Below are 20,169 nucleotides of genomic sequence, written 5' to 3' on the forward strand. Positions count from 1 at the left end.
TTTGGAATTTGTATACAATTAATATTTGGCAATCGAGGTGACAATGTCAAACAATGTTAATGCCTCTTTGGGGACTTTGTTTTATAAGGTGCAGTGATAAACTGAAATAGATGTCATGCGAAAGAGTTTTCTAGGCCTCCAGTGCCGACCCATTGACCCGTGGACTCGCGAGTGCCCTAGCTGGCGCCTGCTTTGCCGTCAATGCAAAACACTGGTTTGGTCCCCGTCCCCATCCTGAGCACTGGAGCTGGAGGCCTTGCGTATATGGCATCTATTTCAGTTAACATTTTGGGTTCATAGAATACCTAAAAAAATAACAAATATACATAACCGTTGGTATTTAAGTAGATATATAGTTGAGAATCAGTAGATGGCTAAGAAATAAAGAAGTACTTAAGTAAAAATCAGTTTTTAATTTCCCAACATATGTATTTTTCTAAACCTATTTTTAATTACATTTGTTTGGTTTTATTTTACCAGCTTTTTAATGGCGGCCAAAACATCCCCAGCTGATAAATTTGTGAGAATTGTACTGCGCTCCACTCCTTTATCTGAAATATATAAAAAAACAATATTATGTCTTCTTCTTCTACCCTTATCCCACGTTATGTGGGGTCGACACAACAGGTTTTTCTCTTCCATTTTCCTCTATCTTTCGTCACCTCAGCACACTCCTTTCTTTCTCATGTCCTCTTTCACACATAGTTTCTTGGGTCTACCATACGCTCTCCGTCTATCCACATTTATCCCTAACATTCTTTTGGCTATATGACATTCATCCCTTCTCATCTTATTAGGTACATGCCCATACTACGCTAAGTCGCTAACCTACTACTCCTCATCTTCTCCGTTACCGCTGCTACTTTCAAACTTCCCTTTATATACTTACTAGCTTTTGCCCGCGACTTCGTCTGCGTGGAATTAGTAATTCGGATAGCTTATTTTTTATCCAATCTGCTTCCCAATCGATTCCCCATACAAACTTCCACCCTCCCCCCTTTTCACTCCCTTAAAGGATGACTTCTGTTATAAAAACTACCCTATGTCCTTCCCCGGGACTCAAACTATCTATACCAAATTTTAACTAAATCGTTTCAGCGGTTTAAGCGTGAAGAGGTAACACACAGACAGACACAATTTCGCATTTATAATACTAGCTTTTGCCCGCGACTTCGTCTGTTTGGACTTAGTAACCGCAGCTATAGTAAGAATAGCGCCTGGAAAAATTTTCATAGCAATCTAATTAGGGGAAGATAGCGGCCCACCATCATTGATATTTTTTTACATCTTATTATATAGGTTATATAATATCATACACCAATAAAACTTATGTTTTTGGAAAGCCAATGAAATGTCCCGTAAATTTTGTAATAACTTTAATTGCGGTAAGCTATAATTTATTGAGTTAGAAGCATGTTTTATCAGTACTTATGCCATCTATGCACGGTAAAAAATCATATATTTTAAAATATTTTGTAAACGACTACAGTTATGACTACGGTTATTAAGAAACAATAATAATAGTACGTTTAATATTTTTTCAAACGACACCTCACACGAACTGATCGGTTCCATAGAGCACACCAAGATGTGAACAAATATCAATGATGGTCAGCCGTTTTAGGTATTTAAGAGAGATGTCAAAACAGGCCGGTTTCCTCCAGTCTTTTACAACAGGTCTCACGATCGGCCTGTAGATTTTCCCCATAAATTTAAGAGGCATTTGTGGATCGCAAGTTGTTCCAGAGACCTGTCGCTATTTCATCCATCCCGCATTCACGGACGTCACGGTCGATGTTTTCCGTCACTTTGGTTCAATGACCCAAGGTACCGGAAGTCGGAGCAGTCTGGTAGGAATACACCATCTAAGGCAATATGAGAAAAACTGGATAGACCACTGAAATCGTCTGCGACATCTGGTACCTTGGGAACCATCGCAGACGATTTCAGTGGTCTATCCGGTGAATCGCTCCGTTCTGGCCCCCATTCCACCATTCTCCATTCTGGCTCCATTGGTTCCGCTTTCCCATTCTTCATACCTTGCACTTCACCATACCAATGTTAACTTCTAGCATTTTCTAGCACACTCGACTCCAATCATTCTCTTCGTTCATAAGTTTAACAAATCAATATTATGTAATCATCATTATCTAAAATTCCAGATGAAACGTGGAAATGATTAAAAACACTCGAGTATTGAAAAAATGGTGCCCTATTGATATGCCGGAAAAAATTCGCCGATTTTTGTTTCGCCGACAACGATTCGCCGACGGGTTCTTTGGCCGAGTAACGATTGGCAGAATCTCATTACGCATAATAGTCATTTGCAAGATTAGTCAATAAGCAGATCAATTGATACGCATATTTACTATTCGTAGAATAATCATTTGGAAACTGTCATAATTACCCGAGAAACCATTGGTCGAAACACAATAGGTCGAATGTTCATTTGGCATTAATTAATATTGATTAGCAGAACTTCTCTCTTATTTATGGTTAGACTAGGACATGACTAACCTACACAATAACTTTTAGTTTGAGTCTGATAAAGATGGTTATGATACATTTAATTGTACTTATGTTCACTAACAGAAGTTACCATAAAATTAAAACCTATATTGTATAGGTTTTAATTTAACCTATATATACTATGCTTTTGTTCATAGTTAGGTAAAAAATTGGTTTAGGTTAAAAATTCGGTTGTGGCTATGTTATTTTTTAGGGTTCCGTACCCAAAGGGTAAAAACGGAACCATATTACTAAGACTCCTCTGTCCGTCTGTCTGTCTGTCACCAGGCTGTATCTCATTAACCGGGATAGCTAGACAGTTGAAATTTTCACAGATGATGTATTTCTGTTGTCGCTATTGTCATACTATATTTTCTTTCCTAGAGGTTTACTAAAGAGATAAAAGAAACTAAAGCGATAGTGGACAAGAAACAATTTATTTGTAGCACTAATTTATCTATACATTTTGTTTGCCGGGGAAATTAGTCTATAAATCTGTTCTTAACAGGGTCTATTAATTTATTTTACAGGATTCTACTTCTTGGTGATATTTGGTCGATTGCGCTACGAGAGGTAAACACTATGTAGTAGTAGAAATTGAGGTTTAGTAGAAACATATAGGCTTAGCTGCACAGTAGCGGTAGTTGGCAACTCTCCCGACAGGCTGGCCGGAGGTTCCAATAGCTCTGCCTCGGACGGTGCCAGCTGCACTAGTCGAGTTATTCGGGATCTGCCCTGCCAAAGGCCGCGCCTCCAGTAGATACCTCCTGAAATATTCCGGATACGGAATTAGTTTCCTTGACTAGGATACGCCAGGGCTCGTGGTTCGCTCCATTTGAAGCGAGGACGGCTCACTCCGATAAATCCGTTTCACATAGGGGACACAGGGTTTTTATGCCCTTTGGGGTTATACTACAGGATATCGTTCAGCGTCACGCAAGACCACGGCGTGAGGCCGCATGGCGACTATGAAGTTTCTGGCGAAAGTAGGGACGAAATCTTACCAATCGGAGGAAAATCGTCTTGCCGGGATTTCTGTGTGAACAAATGTCAACTCCAGAGGGCCCAGGACGCGCCTGGTTCCTCCTTACAGGATGCGGGTTAACCGCAAGGCAATAACCCCTCAAGGGCAGCTGAAAGAAACAGTTCACGTTATAATCCAACAGAACAGATCACGCATTTCACGATCCTCACGAACGAATGTTAGATAACTCACCAAAAGGGAGAACGTCGTCTCAAATATTAGCCGATATCTTAAGTCGGCACAGGAAGAAAATCAGTCCAAAATGGCCGGAGGTTCCACCGAGGCCTCCACATCAATGTTGCCAGGGTTACCATCCCAAGACATTTAACCAAACTGACGCAAAATCCTAGCTATTGGGATCACACCAAAGCGTGGTAAGGGTTGCTGGACAAGCGAGGAATAATATAAAAAATAGAAAGGAAAGAAAATCTCGACAATCGGTTCACCGATACCCGTTTATCGAGAACGATAATAATTATTTTGGTTATACATGGTTCTTGACCGACCCGGTGTCGAAGGAATTCGGACAATCAATTGATACCATTCGAGACACCGATTTAATCGTCCGTTAGGCTTAATGAATGTATTTTGCCATCAAAATATTTATCCATTACACTATAACAAGAAATACTAAAAAGTACGGAACCCTCGGTGGGCGAGTCCGACTCGCACTTGTCCGGTTTTTAAGTAAAGCCTGACCAGGAATATACGATCACGCGCCATGTTGCGGAATTTCACTGGAACTAATTTTTTCATACTATACTGAACTGACATGAGAATGAACAACGCCCTCTTGACAATGATCATATATTACTGGTCAGGCTTTATGTTTATCGATTACTCCGAGACCCGTGGTTCGATTTGTTTTTTTTTTTTTGTTTCTGTTTGAAAGGAGGTACCTTCAAGGTGGTCCCATATTAATCTGGTTCTGATGATGGGAACCTTGAGGAATTGAGGGAACTTTCAAATTTTAAAGGCACGTGTATAGTGATTTCGTTGTTTTCTAAAGTAACTAAAGCATTTCCTCCCGAAAACCACCAATTTGATGTAGTGCAACTGTAGCCTTACCACGAGTTTTGCACTACATATACGCTAACGTCTTCGTAACTTACTTTTTATACATATACTTAACGCATATACTTAAAAAAGGATTATATTTTATTTCATCCTTTTTGAAAACAGTTTTTTTTGTAAGAAGTTGTTATTTCGAAAATAACGATGTATAAAATGTGAAACGTTATTCGACTAAACATTGCTCAGACGAAAAGATTACTCTGCCAAATGAAAATCGTCCAATAATAGTTCTGCTAATTTACACAGAAGCGAACTGAACAGTATGCGAACAAAGAGTTTGCGTAACGTTAGTCGACCAAAAGTTACATCTGCAAATAAATCACTCTGCGAACCGATGTTCGGCGAATCGTTGTCTGCGAATCGATAATCTGCTAAAAATTATTCGGAGAATCATTAGGTACCCTAAAAAAATACTTTTAAACTTCCACAAAATTAAATTAAATCAGAAGGTACGAGGTAGGAGATACGGGTAAGTGCCTTCACATTGGGCCTGTTTACACATGAATTAGTGTTTATTGCAAGTTCATACATTTTCTACTTGCTAATAGAGATGCGCAAAACGCTTCACTAAGTTGAAAAGATTGATTCATATCTTTCGCTCGCGGAGATATAGTCGTATATCACTCATTTCGCTTAGTGGATCTGTAGACTATATATTATTGACATTATTGTTCACACCAACCACACAATATACCAACATAGCAATAGCACATCACGCATACAATTGGAAAGATATGGGGAGACATTCAGAATAGAAAAAGGAGTAAGACAAGGGGACCCATTATCCCCAAAACTATTCTCTGCTGTCGTGGAGTTGGTATTCAGAAACCTGGGATCAGCTCGGTCTTAACATAGATGGCCGCCGACTAACACATCTAAGGTTTGCGGATGACATTGTTCTACTTGCTAAAAACTCAGACGACCTAAACAAAATGATAAACGACATTGAAACTAACAGCAAAGAAGTAGGACTAACAATGAATTTGGAAAAGACAAAGGTGATGCAAATGGCGAGAAGAACATCATTAAAATAGGAGAAAGGACAGTCGAATACGTGGACGAATACATTTACCTCGGTCAGATTATATCACCTGATGAAATAATAGAGAAAGAAATAGAGAGAAGAATAGTAAATGGGTGGAAAAGGTACTGGTCCCTGTAAGAAGTCTTCAAAGATAAACAACTCCACTCTAAGACAAAGGGTAAACTATTCAACACATGTGTTCTTCCTGTCCTAATGTATGGCAGCCAAACCTGGGCCCTGACAAAAGCTACTACATCCCATCTAGCATGCTGCTAGCGCGCCATGGAAAGGAGCATGTTAGGAGTACCTTTAATGAGATGGGGCGACGACATCGCGCAGGTAGCTGGCCGTACCTGGAGCAGTGGCAACGGACCGGAGAGAGTGGAGAAGGTTGGAGGAGGCCTTTGCCGAAGGTCAAGCAGGCAGGGAATTCAAAAGATGGGAGATAATAGAGAGATTTTTATTTTTATTTATTGTTCACGGCGAGTGAGTAAAGGCAGATGGCGAATCACGCGATAGGATTCCGCCATGTTATCCCGACACCCTCCGAATTCTTCCGAATCGCACCGAAACGGACGTTTCGCATGTTCGCATCGTCTCACTCGTTTGGCTCGGCCGGCTCATTTGAATCATGAGTGGGAATGGTGAAGAACGAGCAAGTAACACTGAGATACAAGATGAGTTACTGTGCGAGTTAAATCTTCAGTCAGTAAGTTCAATCAAAAGACATACCTAGTTCATTAAAATCACTCACTGCACATGTCTACTTGCTCGTGCTACTCGCGTTTAGTGGCAAATATATGACCTCTCAGTAAACAGTCATCAATGTGTAAAGTTGTAAACAGGCCCAATGTGAAGGCCAGCCACACTTACCCGTATTGACCTTACTAAATGACTTATTCCTCACATTATGTGTAGATATATACTGATTTAAACTAACACGATTTTCACTCATAATTTTAAAACGAACACTGGACTTAATCGCGTACAAACTTACGTTTATTTATGGCCTGACGTTTCGAACGTCACGTTACGTTCGTGGTCACAGGCAGACTGGCGAGGAATTGTATCAACATCTTCTTGCCGCGCGGGTTTTGCGAAATACCCGCACTTGATCTTGATTATTAACTTGTACGCTAGGGTTGTCACTTTGCCTACACACAACACTCACGACATCCGATGGTATGTGGTGGGATGTCTTTTCCTCCTTACATTTGCTAATTACTGGATTCCACGAAGACGAAATACCCTGTCCCTCATTTTGATTGATATTTCGATGTTTTCTGATTTCAATTGCTTCACATACCTTCCTGCTGTAGTAAAGACGTTCCAGCCAGCCAGTCTGCCTGTGACCACGAACGTAACGTCACGTTCGAAACGTCAGGCCATAAATAAACGTAAGTTTGTACGCGATTAAGTCCCGTGTTAGTTTTAAAATTATGTGTAGATATTATAACTTAATCACGCAAAATCAATACATTTATAATGGGGATGGAAAGTTGATATTAGAGTACGATTAATGTTGTGTCGACGAGTGTTGATAAATAAATACTTATGACTAGATACAGTTAAAATCAATATTATAAATAAGCAATAGGTAAGTATATAATAGTTATATTTAGAGATGGGCGGAATATTCGGTATTCGGCATAATTTTCAAAGTTCGTATTCGGCCGAATAGTTCGGTTCGAATTGCCGAATATTTAAGCTTGGGCCCTATGATCTATACTGCCCAAGCTTAAAAAGTGACCAGCAACTCGTTGGGCGGACGTGTCAGACCTGCGGTCTTTATTTCTGCGCCAAAAAAACGTTTAATAACACTACCATTTAATAGGGTGACCCTGTCGAAAGGATTATCCAGGCTCTGGTAGTATAAATAAGTGTCTAATATGTGTCGAAAAACTCATATAATTAGGGCTAAGCTTAGTTAAAATATTCTCAAAATATAGAGATTGTAACCGAGTTAAGACGAATGTTTGTATTGTACCTCTAACCTCTTATGAAATAAACAGATATTAAAAAAACTAGCTAAAAATTAATATAATATTAGTAAATATTAAATAAAAAAACTACTGCTCGGTTGGTATCAAATTCTAACATCTCTTTGTAGAGAAAGTAAAGAACTTGTCTAGTCACTTTAGTAACATTTTGAGTAATCGCGGTTTCAAAATTTCGAACCATTTCAAAATGTATGGTAATTCCGTGACCAGGTCTTTTTTAACTAAAAAAAAAGTTGTGTTACATTATATTATACAGTGGTAGCAAAAAATATAACTAATAGTTCATTAAGAGCTCTACATTTTGATATTAAAATCTCATTTTCCGAAAAAAGTGACTAGACATGTTTTTTTCCGTGTACCCTTCATATATTCCTGGTCAGGCTTTACAAATCATGTAAAAGTAAATACACACAAACTATAAAACGCTAAAAAGAAACAGTCTGACAGGCTTTTTAGAAGTTGACTGAATGATTCTGTTATTATAATGTTCATGTTAGTGATATCTCGATAGTTACCCAGCCAGTTTTCTAAATATTTCCATAACTTGAGAGGCAGATAAATTGCTTAATGGAGTTACTGTTTCACATGCTCTTGCTGTAAAGTAAGAAATGTGTTTACAATTAAGAACCATCACAGTGTGCTAGAGTTAAACCAACCAAAGTCTGCAGCTGTCATTCAATTAAAAATTATATATGGCAATGTTTTAGCAGTCACTAAACGTCATTCATATGGCATGTGTATTGTCAGAATCGTATTAAATATTTGTTGGATTACCTGTTTTGTAATAAACGGGGAAACCATGGTAAAACCTTATAAAAGCAGCATGCGGGAGCTACTTTTCTTTCTGTTTTAGGGTTCCGTACCCAAAGGGTAAAAACGGGACCCTATTACTAAGACTCCGCTGCCTGTCTATCTGTCCGTCTGTCGCCAGGCTGTATCTCATCAACCGTGATAGCTAGACAGTTGAAATTTTCACAGATGATGTATTTCTGTTGCCGCTATAACAACAAATACTAAAAACAGAATAAGATCAATATTTAAGGGGGCTCCCAAACAACAAACGCGATTTTTTTGCCGTGTTTTGCGTAATGGTACGGATCCCTTAGTGCGCGAGTCCGACTCGCACTTGCCCGGTTTTTTTTACAAGTAATCTGACCTTTTGGAGGTTCATCCATTTTCATTCACATGTTGAAGTAAATCTTAAATTAAAATGAAGTCACTGGTTTAATCCTTAAATGCATAGTGAGGGTTCATCCATTAATTACGTCACACGAATTTCGAGGTTATTTCACCCCTCCCCCCCTCCTTGTCATACTTGGTCACATTTGGCAAACCCCTCCACCCTGGTGTGACGTCACATTTTTTCAATGAAATCGGCAAATCGAATGAAGTATTATTAATATTTTACCAAAATATTTTTGACAAAAGAAATATTAGTAATTTTATAATCCAAAACTGGTTACGAAAGACAATGAAACAATTAAAAACGATTATCGTTCAAGAAACTCGTTATTTAACTTTACAGCGAATAAAATAATTTAAATAAGTTAGTGACGTCCAACTCTTTAATAAAGTTCTGCAACAGGAAAAAGTACCTATACAATGGGTAGAGTCGGACATCGTGATCCTGTATAAAAAAGACGACCCAAGAGACATCGCAAACTACCGTCCAATTAGCCTTATGTCCAGCTTATATAAGTTGTTTGCAATATGATTTCAGAACCGAGTGGCCCCGAAAATAGAAAGTTTTCTGGCTGTAGAACAAGCGGGCTTTCGAAAGGGGTTTAGTACTATCGACCATTTACAAACGGTAGAGCAGCTCATAGAGAAGCATAGAGAATTCAGGAAACCATTATACATAGCTTTCATAGACTACCAGAAGGCGTTTGACTCTGTAGAGCACGAATTTATATGGAAAGCGTTGAATGAAGCAACGATAAACGAAACTTACATAAACATACTGAAACACATATACACAAATTGCAGAAGTAGAATCAAGCTAGAAAACACCGGCAGATATATAAGCATCGAAAGAGGAGTCAGACAAGGAGACCCGCTTTCTCCGACTCTTTTCATAAGCGTCCTGCACTATGTAATGAAGAACCTAGAATGGGAACATAAAGGAATATATGTCCAAGGAAAATATCTAACATATCTTGCTTTTGCAGATGATATAGTACTGCTATCTAAAAATTGGAAGGAGATGCAATTTTTAATTAGCACTCTAAACACAGCTAGTAAAAAAGTTGGTCTAGAAATGAATTTACAAAAAACCAAAATAATGCCTAATAATATAGAAAGAGACGTATTTATAGATGACATCAAATTAGATTATGTACAAGAATATATCTACTTAGGGAAACAAATATCCTTCAGGCCAGAAAACAAAGAAGAAGAGGTAGAGACATATAAACAAGACATGGAAGAAGTTTTGGAGTATGGCATATGTCCTTTTGAGCACTCTTCCACTATATCTGAAACGAAAAGTGCTCGATTCTTGTCTCCTCCCCACATTGAATTACGGATGCGGGATGTCAGACATAGAAATATACAAGCAACATAAAACAGAAAATTAGAGTTTGTAAAGGGCAATAGAGAGACAAATATTAAAAATCAAACTGATGGATAAAATACGCCACACAAACATAAGAGCAAAAACTAAAGTGATTGACGCTCTCGAGCACTCACTCAAACAAAAATGGCAGTGGGCCGGACACGTCACAAGGATGACCGATATAAAATGGACAAAGCGAACCACTACTTGGCTCGGCCCAGGAGGCAAGCGCGGAGCAGGGTGCCCGCGCGCGCGCTGGGCAGACGATATTGAAAAGATATCCCACAACTGGCTTTCGGAGGCTCAAGACCGAGAACGGTGGAAGAGGTTGGAGGAGGCTTATACCCGACAGGGGTCCTAACACTATAGTATGTAAGGTTAAATATTTTTTTAAGATTGTAAATGTTTTATTAGTAGTTATGGAATAAAAAGGCTTTTTATTTTATTATTATTAAAGTGACGTCACAAAGTTTGTTACTCCCCCTTCCCCCTTGTCACATCATGTCACATTTTCTTGACTCCCTCCCCCCCTAATCGTGTAATGTAATTAATGGATGACCCGTGATGGATGTATGTATGTACACAACAAAAACCATATATTTTATGCATAATTAGATAAAATCTATTTGGTCCTGTATAATTAGTTTGATCGTAAATTAATACACTTTCCGATGTTTTATTCAAATTTGCGCAGTATTCACGTTTAAAAAAATTACATTTCTTATAAGACGAAATGGCAGAAAATTGGGAAAACTTGGAGAAGTTGATGATTTTTAGTATGTAATTTAGGCGGTTTTTACAAGGTTTGCAAATTATTTATATTTAAGGTGGTTCGATTTTCATACAAAATTCAATCGGCTTTAATTAAGGCACTACACACTATTACTACACAAATATTTGCTCATTTATCTACTTTCGAATATTCGTTTGCGCTAAATTAATAGAAAATCTTTGTTTCATACAGAAATCATACATAAATCAACGTAATCTTTTCATCAATTTTACGTATGTGTGTGTCACAAATGTCGTGTACAAATACGTTGCGTGCGGCGTTGTCGCTCTATGACGTTGGCGACGTTGCCTGGCCGACCTGGCAGGATTTGCAGTGCCGTCATGTTTAGTGCATTTTTTGTTGACAGTGTTGACACTGACACATAGGGTCATGTTTATTGTGACTTATCAATTTGTTTGTGTATATTGAAAATGATAGCAACGTCTAAATCAAGTTACAAAAATCATCGGTATTCTGGTCCGCGAAAATCCAGGAAAATTCAGACTCAATTGAAGCGGAATTCATGATGGTGAAGTTTCGTAAGGTACAGTTTCACTCCTTCACAATGTACACATTGTAATTTTCTCGTGCCGATCTTTTTAGAAAATAATTCTCACTTCTTCCGTAATGGTAGGATAATAAGCAGTGAACAATACCTATATAGGTATAACGTAATTATTACTGTTTTGGTTGCCGAATAGTCAATGTGTCACTAACTCTAGGTTTTTTTAGGTATTGTGCAAAATGAAGAGGCATTCTTGGAAATAAAATGTTTTCCTTCATTAGCCAGAAAAAATCAGGACATCCTCACTGCAATAAAATAGAAACTTTCCTGGGGTTGAAAATGATGGAATTTTGTATATGAATGAAAAACACAATTATTGCTACCAGGTAAGTAAGTGATAACTTTATTAGAATCCATATTGTTGCATCATCTTTCTTTGTGCTATCACGATATTATTTTTCTTTCAGGTATAGGGACAACTACGGATAACAAATATGAAAAAAAGTTATTTCATTTGTTGTGTGAATCACCACCAACAAGACATCCACTGCTGGACATAGGCCTCCCCCAGGGATCTCCACAACGACCGTTCTTGCAAGACCGGCCAAAATATCGAGAAATAAATAATATAAATAAACATGATAAATATCCCGTTTTCTATAATAGTTACACAGAAAACCGCCTATAGAAGCCTAATATTGGCCATTTTGTTCGCGACGGAAATTACCAAATAGTGAAGCGGGGGACGGGTGCTCACGGCGTTGTGATTGGTCGTTCCAAACGACACGTGTAAGCGTAGGGATGGGACATGTTCATTACAGGCAGTGGTAAAACAATATAATAATTCATTAAGTAGGTACTTTATAAACGTATCTAAAAAAATTACGTAGCATATTAATGATATAAGATTCTAAACGTTAAGTACCTAATAAGGGTCCCAGAAAATATGTTGCATACATTTTGTGGTGAAATTTACATTCATGAGATTTACAAAGTATGTATTTCGTAAAAGCGTTAAAAAAATAAGGTGCTTCTGAGTAACTCCAACTTCCGTACTTTTTAGTATTTGTTGTTATAGCGGCAACAGAATAGACGTGTGCGCCGCGCCGGCGCGCCGCCGCCGCCGGGCTTTTTTGCCACGCCGCCGCCGCCGATAAATGATCGGCGTGACCTTGAGTGTTGTTAATTAGCTATTCCAAGTTGGTATTTGAATTACTATATGGATTTTTTTTGTCAGATATACGTCAATTATTAATTAAATAAAACAGAAGAGCCAGTTGCACAAACTGTTTCACACACCGATTAAAGTAACTGAGTAATCCTCAGTATTCAGCGTCAAGAAAGATGAGATAGCGATAGCTATATGAAGTAGGATTTTTTCTTGTTAATTGTGAATTCACATTGTCTCACATACGAAGGCAGAATCCTCAGTCATGACAAGACTTACGAGTTACGAGCAACGAAAACACAGTGGGCTCATGTACCATGGGACCTCAAGGTGGAAATTGAAAAGGAAAACTAACTGGCTAATATTGCGACCATCATCCTTGCTTATTTGCTTGCGTCTTAAACTGTATTTAAGTCCAGCAAAAATCTGAAAATATTGATGAGCGAATACTCTCTCGAGAGAGAGAGACAGAGTGGCAACACTGTAGATTCGCTTGCCCTACGGAAATGTGCAAGCTGTAAATGGGTGAAGCAACATTTTCTTGTCACTCGTTGCTATGGTTACAGTCACCTGGGTCACTGGGGCTTTCAATTAACCAAACATTTTTGTAGCAGTTACTAGTTATAAACTTATAAGCCCTTTCCATAATAGGCCATCTAACAAGAATGAATGATAATATAATATGACTCAAAAGTTCTTGTAACACACTGTGCTACTATTGTCGCCTGCCTGACGGGAATAACAATAGCAAATACATCGAAATGGCGGCTCTTCTGAAGAAATTTGAAGATAAAAGTTCTAGAGTTCAACCGTTCCAAGAAAAAAGTAATGGTAGTAGACAGGGCAAATATTCTCCCAGTAACCAAAGCGGGATACCGCCGTTTAGCCAAAATATTTTTCGCCAAATTTCACTTTCCAACAAACTTATGGCATCAGTTTCATTTCCCGAATGAAATTTTAGCAAGTTTTTATTTTCGCAACCATTTCGTTTCCCAACCCCATACTTGCGAAATGAAAATGACGTACTAGGTTGGTTTAGGTTAGGTTGGATTATGAAAATTTGCGAAATGAAATTTCGCCCAAGTAAAAATATGGGATAAATAGTTTGGGAACTGAAAGTTTGTCAAGTAATTTTCGCCGAAACATCAGTAAACCTACCGAAGCACTCGGCGATTTTGTATATCTTGGGTTGATAACCAGTGCCGGTGGTTGCACCGCCGAGATACGCCGCAGAACTGGCATGGCTAAGAGTGCTATGGCTAACCTCGAAAAGATCTGGAAGACAGAGGTATTCGACGTGCAAATAAAGTGAGCTTGCGTGCGTGCTCTCGTCTTTTCAATATTCCAATATGGTACCAAAACGTGGAGTCTCAAAAAGTGTGAAGTGGCAAAGGTTGGTGCTTTTGAGATGTGGTGTTGACGATGACTGCTGCTTACCTTGGACAGCTAGAAGAAAAAACCCGAGAGCTCAATATCGCCACTCTTCACAACATGCCATGGCCGAGCCCTTAGATTCCTCGGACATATCATGCGGTTTTCAATGTATGATGTGGAGAAACACATGTATTTAGGCCGATGGCAAATGTGCTCGAGTTGGAGCATGTGTGAGAAGGTCGAACGCAATGAAGAGGTCGGCTTGCGGCAGTCTGCACTGTGCAGTCCACACGGCTTATGACCGCGCGAAATGGAGACAAATTACATGTAATCGCGTTCCTCAGCAATGAGAAAACGAGAAAGAAGATACGTCTCAGTAAGCCTGGTGCTTGTACGACAAGAAAACCGTTAAAAGGAAGCCATAACAGTCCACTATGTCTAACAAATTTCAAGGATTTTGGAGTTCTGTTTTGTTAAAGTCCGTCATTTTTAATACGATAAACCACGGAGATCATGAGAAAATGGAGAGTTACAGATCAGATCGTAGGTCATTGGGACCAGGTAACCCCTTAATCCAAGTTACTAGGGAAATTAAGTTATTATACCTATCCTATGTTATTCATTTACAAATCGTATTTTACTCACAGCCTATTCAAAACTATACTTAGTTCACTGGAATCACTGGCCAGCAACCTGGATTGATCAAATTTTCAACAAAAACAACAAATTAACGATTTTTCTTAAGAAATCTGAAAGTCACGGTCACGCCGATTTCACGCCGAAAATACGCCGCCGCCGCCAATTTTTTGGCAAACGCTGCCGCCGATAATTTTTTAATCGGCGCACACGTCTAGTCGTATCCTTGGGCGCAACTGATCGGAGCGGCGCGCGAGCAATCTTATATAAGACCATACGGGCGGTGATCGCGAGTCGTCCTATAAGCTCGGTCTATAGGGGGTGGTCTGTGAATAGTTATAATTAGAAGGCCATGCAATGTTGTTACTCACTGTACTTGAATCCAAAAAAAAAATATATAAAAAAAGTTTTAATTTTATTTTACAATTACTACTTTATTATTAGTACATTACGATACAAGTGCGAAAAGTAGGAAATTGGCAACGAGTGGCGATAAATTGAAACACGACCGAAGGGAGTGTTTTAATCGACACGAGTTGCGAATTACCTTTTTGCACGTGTATTGTACAACGTTTTACAGTACATAATTATGGCCCTTTACATTTTCGACATATGCACGTACATGCACCATATGTACTAAAAAGTATTTTTTAATACAGTTGCTCAAAAAGTGCTACTTTTCGTGACTGTTTAGAGTGCGGAAAGTTGGTTTTCGCGAACTAGTGCTTTTTACTTTTCCAATTTTTTTAAATTTATACTTGTTTCAATTCATGACTACTTATTGATGAGTGTTTATATTAGTTTCCTTTAAACGTCGTAATCAACATAAAAACCTACTGTTAATGTAAGAATACGAAAAATATGCATATTTCATATTTTATTACTTACCTGTTCATCATTATAAGTATTATAACACGTTTATTTTTTAATGTTGAAAAACCATTCTTAAGGCCGTTCCATCGGTTTGCCGCTGTCTTTGTCACATTTCGCAAGAAAGAACGGGAAAGAACATACGCGCCAAGTGTCAATTTTGATCGAATTTTGTCGGTTTTTATTTATTTTAAAAACGTTACCATACAATATCGAAATTCTAAAGCTATGAAATTATTATTTACGTTAAGATTGTTTTTTCTTCTTTTTTTGTTTATAGTATCACATAATAAATAACCGAGTAAAGTAGGATTAAAAGTCCGAGTTAGAGGTTACTTTGGGAATTAATTGTATCGAGCGAAGTGTCATAATTCGTGTATCGGAAGCTATGTTGTTAAAGATAATATAGTCAAAAACTACATATATTTTTTCCACGTCTACGAATATCAACGCCTCTTAGAAAAACATGATCATATAAGGAGATTTTTCGCCTTCTGGCTCAGGGAACCGCCTTAATAAGCTGTCTGAATGGAACGGAACGCCTGTCGAAGAAGAGGCGTATTTTCTTACTGCAAGAATGTTTTAAGTTTCCAAAGACAAAATTCGATATTGTTTTTATAAATATACGATACACAAATAATCGTAAATAACGATATTTAGGCAATAATAGTACAATGTTTTAATATTTACAATTGTTTCTGTCTTATAGAACATGCATTTAAAAAAAAAACTCATTGAAGTGGGTTCAATAATAATAACAAAATCTATTCTAGTCGAATAAAAGCTAGAAAAACACCTCTTCATAATGTCAATGTCAATGATGTCACAGAATTAATAATATAAAAAGTTTCGAATTCCATTCCTTAATACTTGTTGCTTTTCTTATTTTTTCGCAACTGTTTTAAAAAACGTCGTTCGATACACGTGCGGATATGTCATTCTTCACTCGTCCCGAGTCTATATCTCGGAACTCGTGAAGTTATCACAAACTTTCCGCACTAGCATCGAAATGTACTACTACAGCACATATGGTGCAACTTTCTCGCCCTAGTGCGTAAAGAGCACTTTTCGTGCATATTTCGAAAGTTTAAAGGGCCATATGTACTGTAAAACGTTGTACGATACACGTGCGAATAGGTAATTCGCAACTCGTGTTGATTTTAAACACCCTACAGTCGTGTTTTAATTTATCGCCACTCGTTTCGAATTTCATCTTTTCCGCACTTGTATCGTAAATAACTATTTCAAACTGCAAGGGTACAATGATGGATGTCAATTCAATATAATTTTGCAACATTTGGCATTTTTAGATTATAAATTGTATGGAGATGAAATCTATCATTGTACCCTTCCAGTTTGAAAAATACTATAGAGGCTGGGCAGTAAGGGATTGCTTTACTTGTAGAACTATATTTAGCGCTTAAAAAAAACTGATACCTGACACAAACCTGGACTTCCTTGGGCTAGTGCTACTAAGAATCGTCAGTATTCTCCATCCTAATCCTAACATAAAAAGATATCCTAAAATATCGTATCCATCACGTCATGTTTTAGTATCAACAAATTTTCCCAGTCTGCGTGACGTAGTACAAAGTAAAACTTCTATACAAAAATATTTGGGACATGTTTTATATATTAGCATCAGGATTCAATATGAATATGCTAGTTATTCTGAGATGGAAGAACCCAAAAAGGTGAGATCTGTGAAAGTCAGGTTTTCAATATATGAGGCGTTTTCAGCCAAACGGATACAGTTCATTGTCAGTTGTCAATAAGACGCTATTTCCATAAAGCTTCAAAATTAAATCAACCTAATCGACAACCGACAATGTGGTACCTTTTAGTTCAAAACGTCACATATTTTTATAAAACGGTCATAAACGAATTTATTAATAATACTGAATATCTGGGAGACCGAGCTTTGCTTGGAAAACATAAGTAAAAACTCAAAAATGCTCGTTTTCCCAGAGATAAGACCTAGCTAGATCGAACCCCTTATAGCAAATTTCATCGAAATCGTTAGAGCCGTTTCCGATATCACTGAAATATATTTCGGTTATATCGGAATCGAACAAGAATTCAAAGAAGAAAAGGTATAAGAAAGATAAGATAACACAAAAAGAACAAAAAAAGTACCCCTGTTGTACCAGTCTCGAACCCGTATCCTCTTGCACGTATTTCCACGAATATTATAATCTTGGCAGAATCTGCGACCCAACTAGAAGACATGATGAATACCCTTGACAAGGAGAGCAAGAAAGTAGGACTGCACATGAACACATCTAAGACAAAAGCTATGACCAACAGTCGAAGAAGATCAATAAATGTGGCAGGGACTGAAATTGATTATGTTAATGAATACATTTACTTGGGAAAACACATATCCTTTAGCCCATCTAACAACGAGGAAGAAGTGGACAGACGCATAAACACAGCCTGGAAAAAGTTTTGGTCCCAGAAGGAAATCCTGAAAGGCGAATACAGCATAGCCCACAAGAAAATTGTTATGGACACCTGTATCCTGCCAAGTCAAACTTACGGAAGCCAAACTTGGACATACACAAATAAAGTGCGTAAAGCTATAACGACCTGTCAAAGATCGATGGAGAGAAGTCTATTAAATATAAGAAAAATACAGAAAATTAGAAGCGAAATAATACGTCAAAAGACCAAACTTACAGACGCTCTTCAACAAACTCTTCATCTAAAATGGCAATGGGCAGGTCATGTATCCAGATATCGGGACAAAAGATGGACACTGGAAGCAACAAAGTGGACTGGACCTGTAGGACGGAGGCGCTCAGGAAGGCCCAAAAAGAAATGGATAGACGACATCTCCTCTGTCGCAGGAAAAGACTGGCTCCAAAAAGCCCAAGACAGGGATGAGTGGAGAAAAAGTGAGGAGGCTTTTACCCAGCAGTTGGGATCTGCAGTCAGCCCCAAAACAAAGCCAAAGTAAAAACACAAAAACAAGAAAAAAACTTGACTGTAGAACAAACAAAGCTTAAATAATAATAATAATAATAACCAGTCTCGAACCCGTATTCTCTTGCACGTATTTCCACGAACATACCGCAACGCCATTGCAGCATACTTACACTGCATGAAATTGTCTACTACAAGCATCACGGAAAAACTGTTTGCATGTGTGAGTAATAGTAGGAAATAGCATGACAGAAACACTGTCAACATTAAAGGTGGTTTTTGCACAATGAAGTATTCAATGTTTATTATAATAACAATGAAGTATTCAATGTTTATTATAATAGTTCAATGTTTATGTAAAGAGTGCGCTAAACATACTTTTAAGTATACAGATACCAACACTATTCCACAAAAAAATAAAACCCGAAAATTTGCGAAAGTGACGCCATCTAGCGGGGTTTAAGCTTTGGGTAACCTAGTCGAACCACCTTAAAATCTTTATTATAAATGTGGTATTTCCAATAAAAAGGGACCTTATTGTCGATGGCGCTTACGCCATTATAAACGATGCTCCATATAAAAACAATGCCGCACAACGCTGTGCGGCATAAGCACCATCGACAATAAAGTAAAATACCACAAATTTCTAATGGTACTAAGATTTTTTATATATTTTACCAATAATTGTATAAATTTACATAAAATATGATTTACCCTATGTAAATTCTAACCCTGGTTTAGCAGTGAAAATCAATGTTTTAATATTTTTTATTACTTTTCCCAGAATCAGTAAACAATTATGTAAGATATATTAATTTCAGGCAAAAAGAAAAAATCATGCAAGGGTTAATCTTTTTAACATTAGTAAATGTTTTTGGTGACAGGAGTTAATAATCATAATGTTAACAGTCACATGTAATGAAACAAAACAAAATGCATGCTAACATTCAACACTGTCTCTAAATACCTGCTAGCCAGAAAATAATGTTATTAAACCTATAAAAAGTACTACAAAGTAATATTCCTAAATCAAAACTATTTTACATACCATATCGGGCCCAGATCTTAGGTTCAACTCCGCTGCACTCACGAATCAATATAGGAAAGCCAGGATTCTCTTTCTTGATAGATACATAGTTATGCTGAATAAAATCCCTGAAAGGGATGTGGTTAAGTTAATTAGCAATATTCGTCAGATTAATGTTTCATAGTTTTATGTAATCAAGCATACCTCACGCCCGCAGATTGCTTATTGGTTTGACACAGATGAATCCGGAGCTCTTTTAGTGCGCCGCCTAGACGTACTGACATTTTTAACGTTTGTGCTTCTATTCAATAAACAAAACGTTAAGAAATTCACAGTAAAAGGCAGATATTTAGGCAATTTTTTCACCGACCAACGAACGTCAAATTTAATCGAAATGTCGGATCCAAAGAGTATTAAGTATATAACCACAACGTTGTCGGATCTATATCTGTCTGTCACTTTTTTTTTACTGTTTCTGTCACTAGAATACTTTTGATCATGGAGACTATATAAAGGAGCCAAATCTCTATGTATGAAAAGTGTCCATCAAAAAACAGTAATTAGGCGGCGCCACCATACACCGAAATACTACCAAAAACAACCTACGTAATTTGGTCGGGTTATTTGTTGCCTTATATGGTTCATGTTATACTCATGTCCCAGCTCAGAATAATGACTAAAGCATAGAAGTCGGGCAAAAATGCTTCC

General features: G+C 37.7%; 1 protein-coding gene across 2 annotated transcripts; it reads right to left on the reverse strand.

The window, feature by feature from the left end:
• Positions 1–393: 393 nt before the first annotated feature.
• On the reverse strand, positions 394–19,876 carry LOC134754455 (NADH dehydrogenase [ubiquinone] 1 alpha subcomplex subunit 2). Of its 2 annotated transcripts, XM_063690789.1 has the most exons (4): positions 19,666–19,876; positions 19,483–19,589; positions 8,146–8,224; positions 394–551 (listed from the first exon to the last, which is right to left on the reverse strand). In XM_063690789.1, exons 1-4 carry the CDS (start codon positions 19,743–19,745, stop codon positions 548–550), a joined length of 270 nt encoding a protein of 89 aa, XP_063546859.1. In that variant the 5' UTR covers positions 19,746–19,876; the 3' UTR covers positions 394–547. The 2 variants fall into 2 exon arrangements, with proteins under 2 accessions (XP_063546859.1, XP_063546858.1); XM_063690788.1 differs by lacking the exon at positions 8,146–8,224 and having other exon boundaries at positions 19,666–19,865.
• Between the last annotated feature and the right edge of the window lie 293 nt (positions 19,877–20,169).

Source organism: Cydia strobilella, chromosome Z (genome assembly GCF_947568885.1).
Source record: "Cydia strobilella chromosome Z, ilCydStro3.1, whole genome shotgun sequence".
Lineage (NCBI taxonomy): Eukaryota > Metazoa > Arthropoda > Insecta > Lepidoptera > Tortricidae > Cydia > Cydia strobilella.

Excerpts from the sequence above, each read along its gene's own strand:
- LOC134754455 (XM_063690789.1), bottom strand. The coding sequence starts at position 19,745 with ATGTCAGTACGTCTAGGCGGCGCACTAAAAGAGCTCCGGATTCATCTG. Across the intron at positions 19,590-19,665 it reads AAGCAATCTGCGGGCGTGAG|GGATTTTATTCAGCATAACT; the intron begins GTATGCTTGATT and ends CATCCCTTTCAG. Across the intron at positions 8,225-19,482 it reads TAAGATCTGGGCCCGATATG|CAAGAGCATGTGAAACAGTA; the intron begins GTATGTAAAATA and ends CTTACTTTACAG.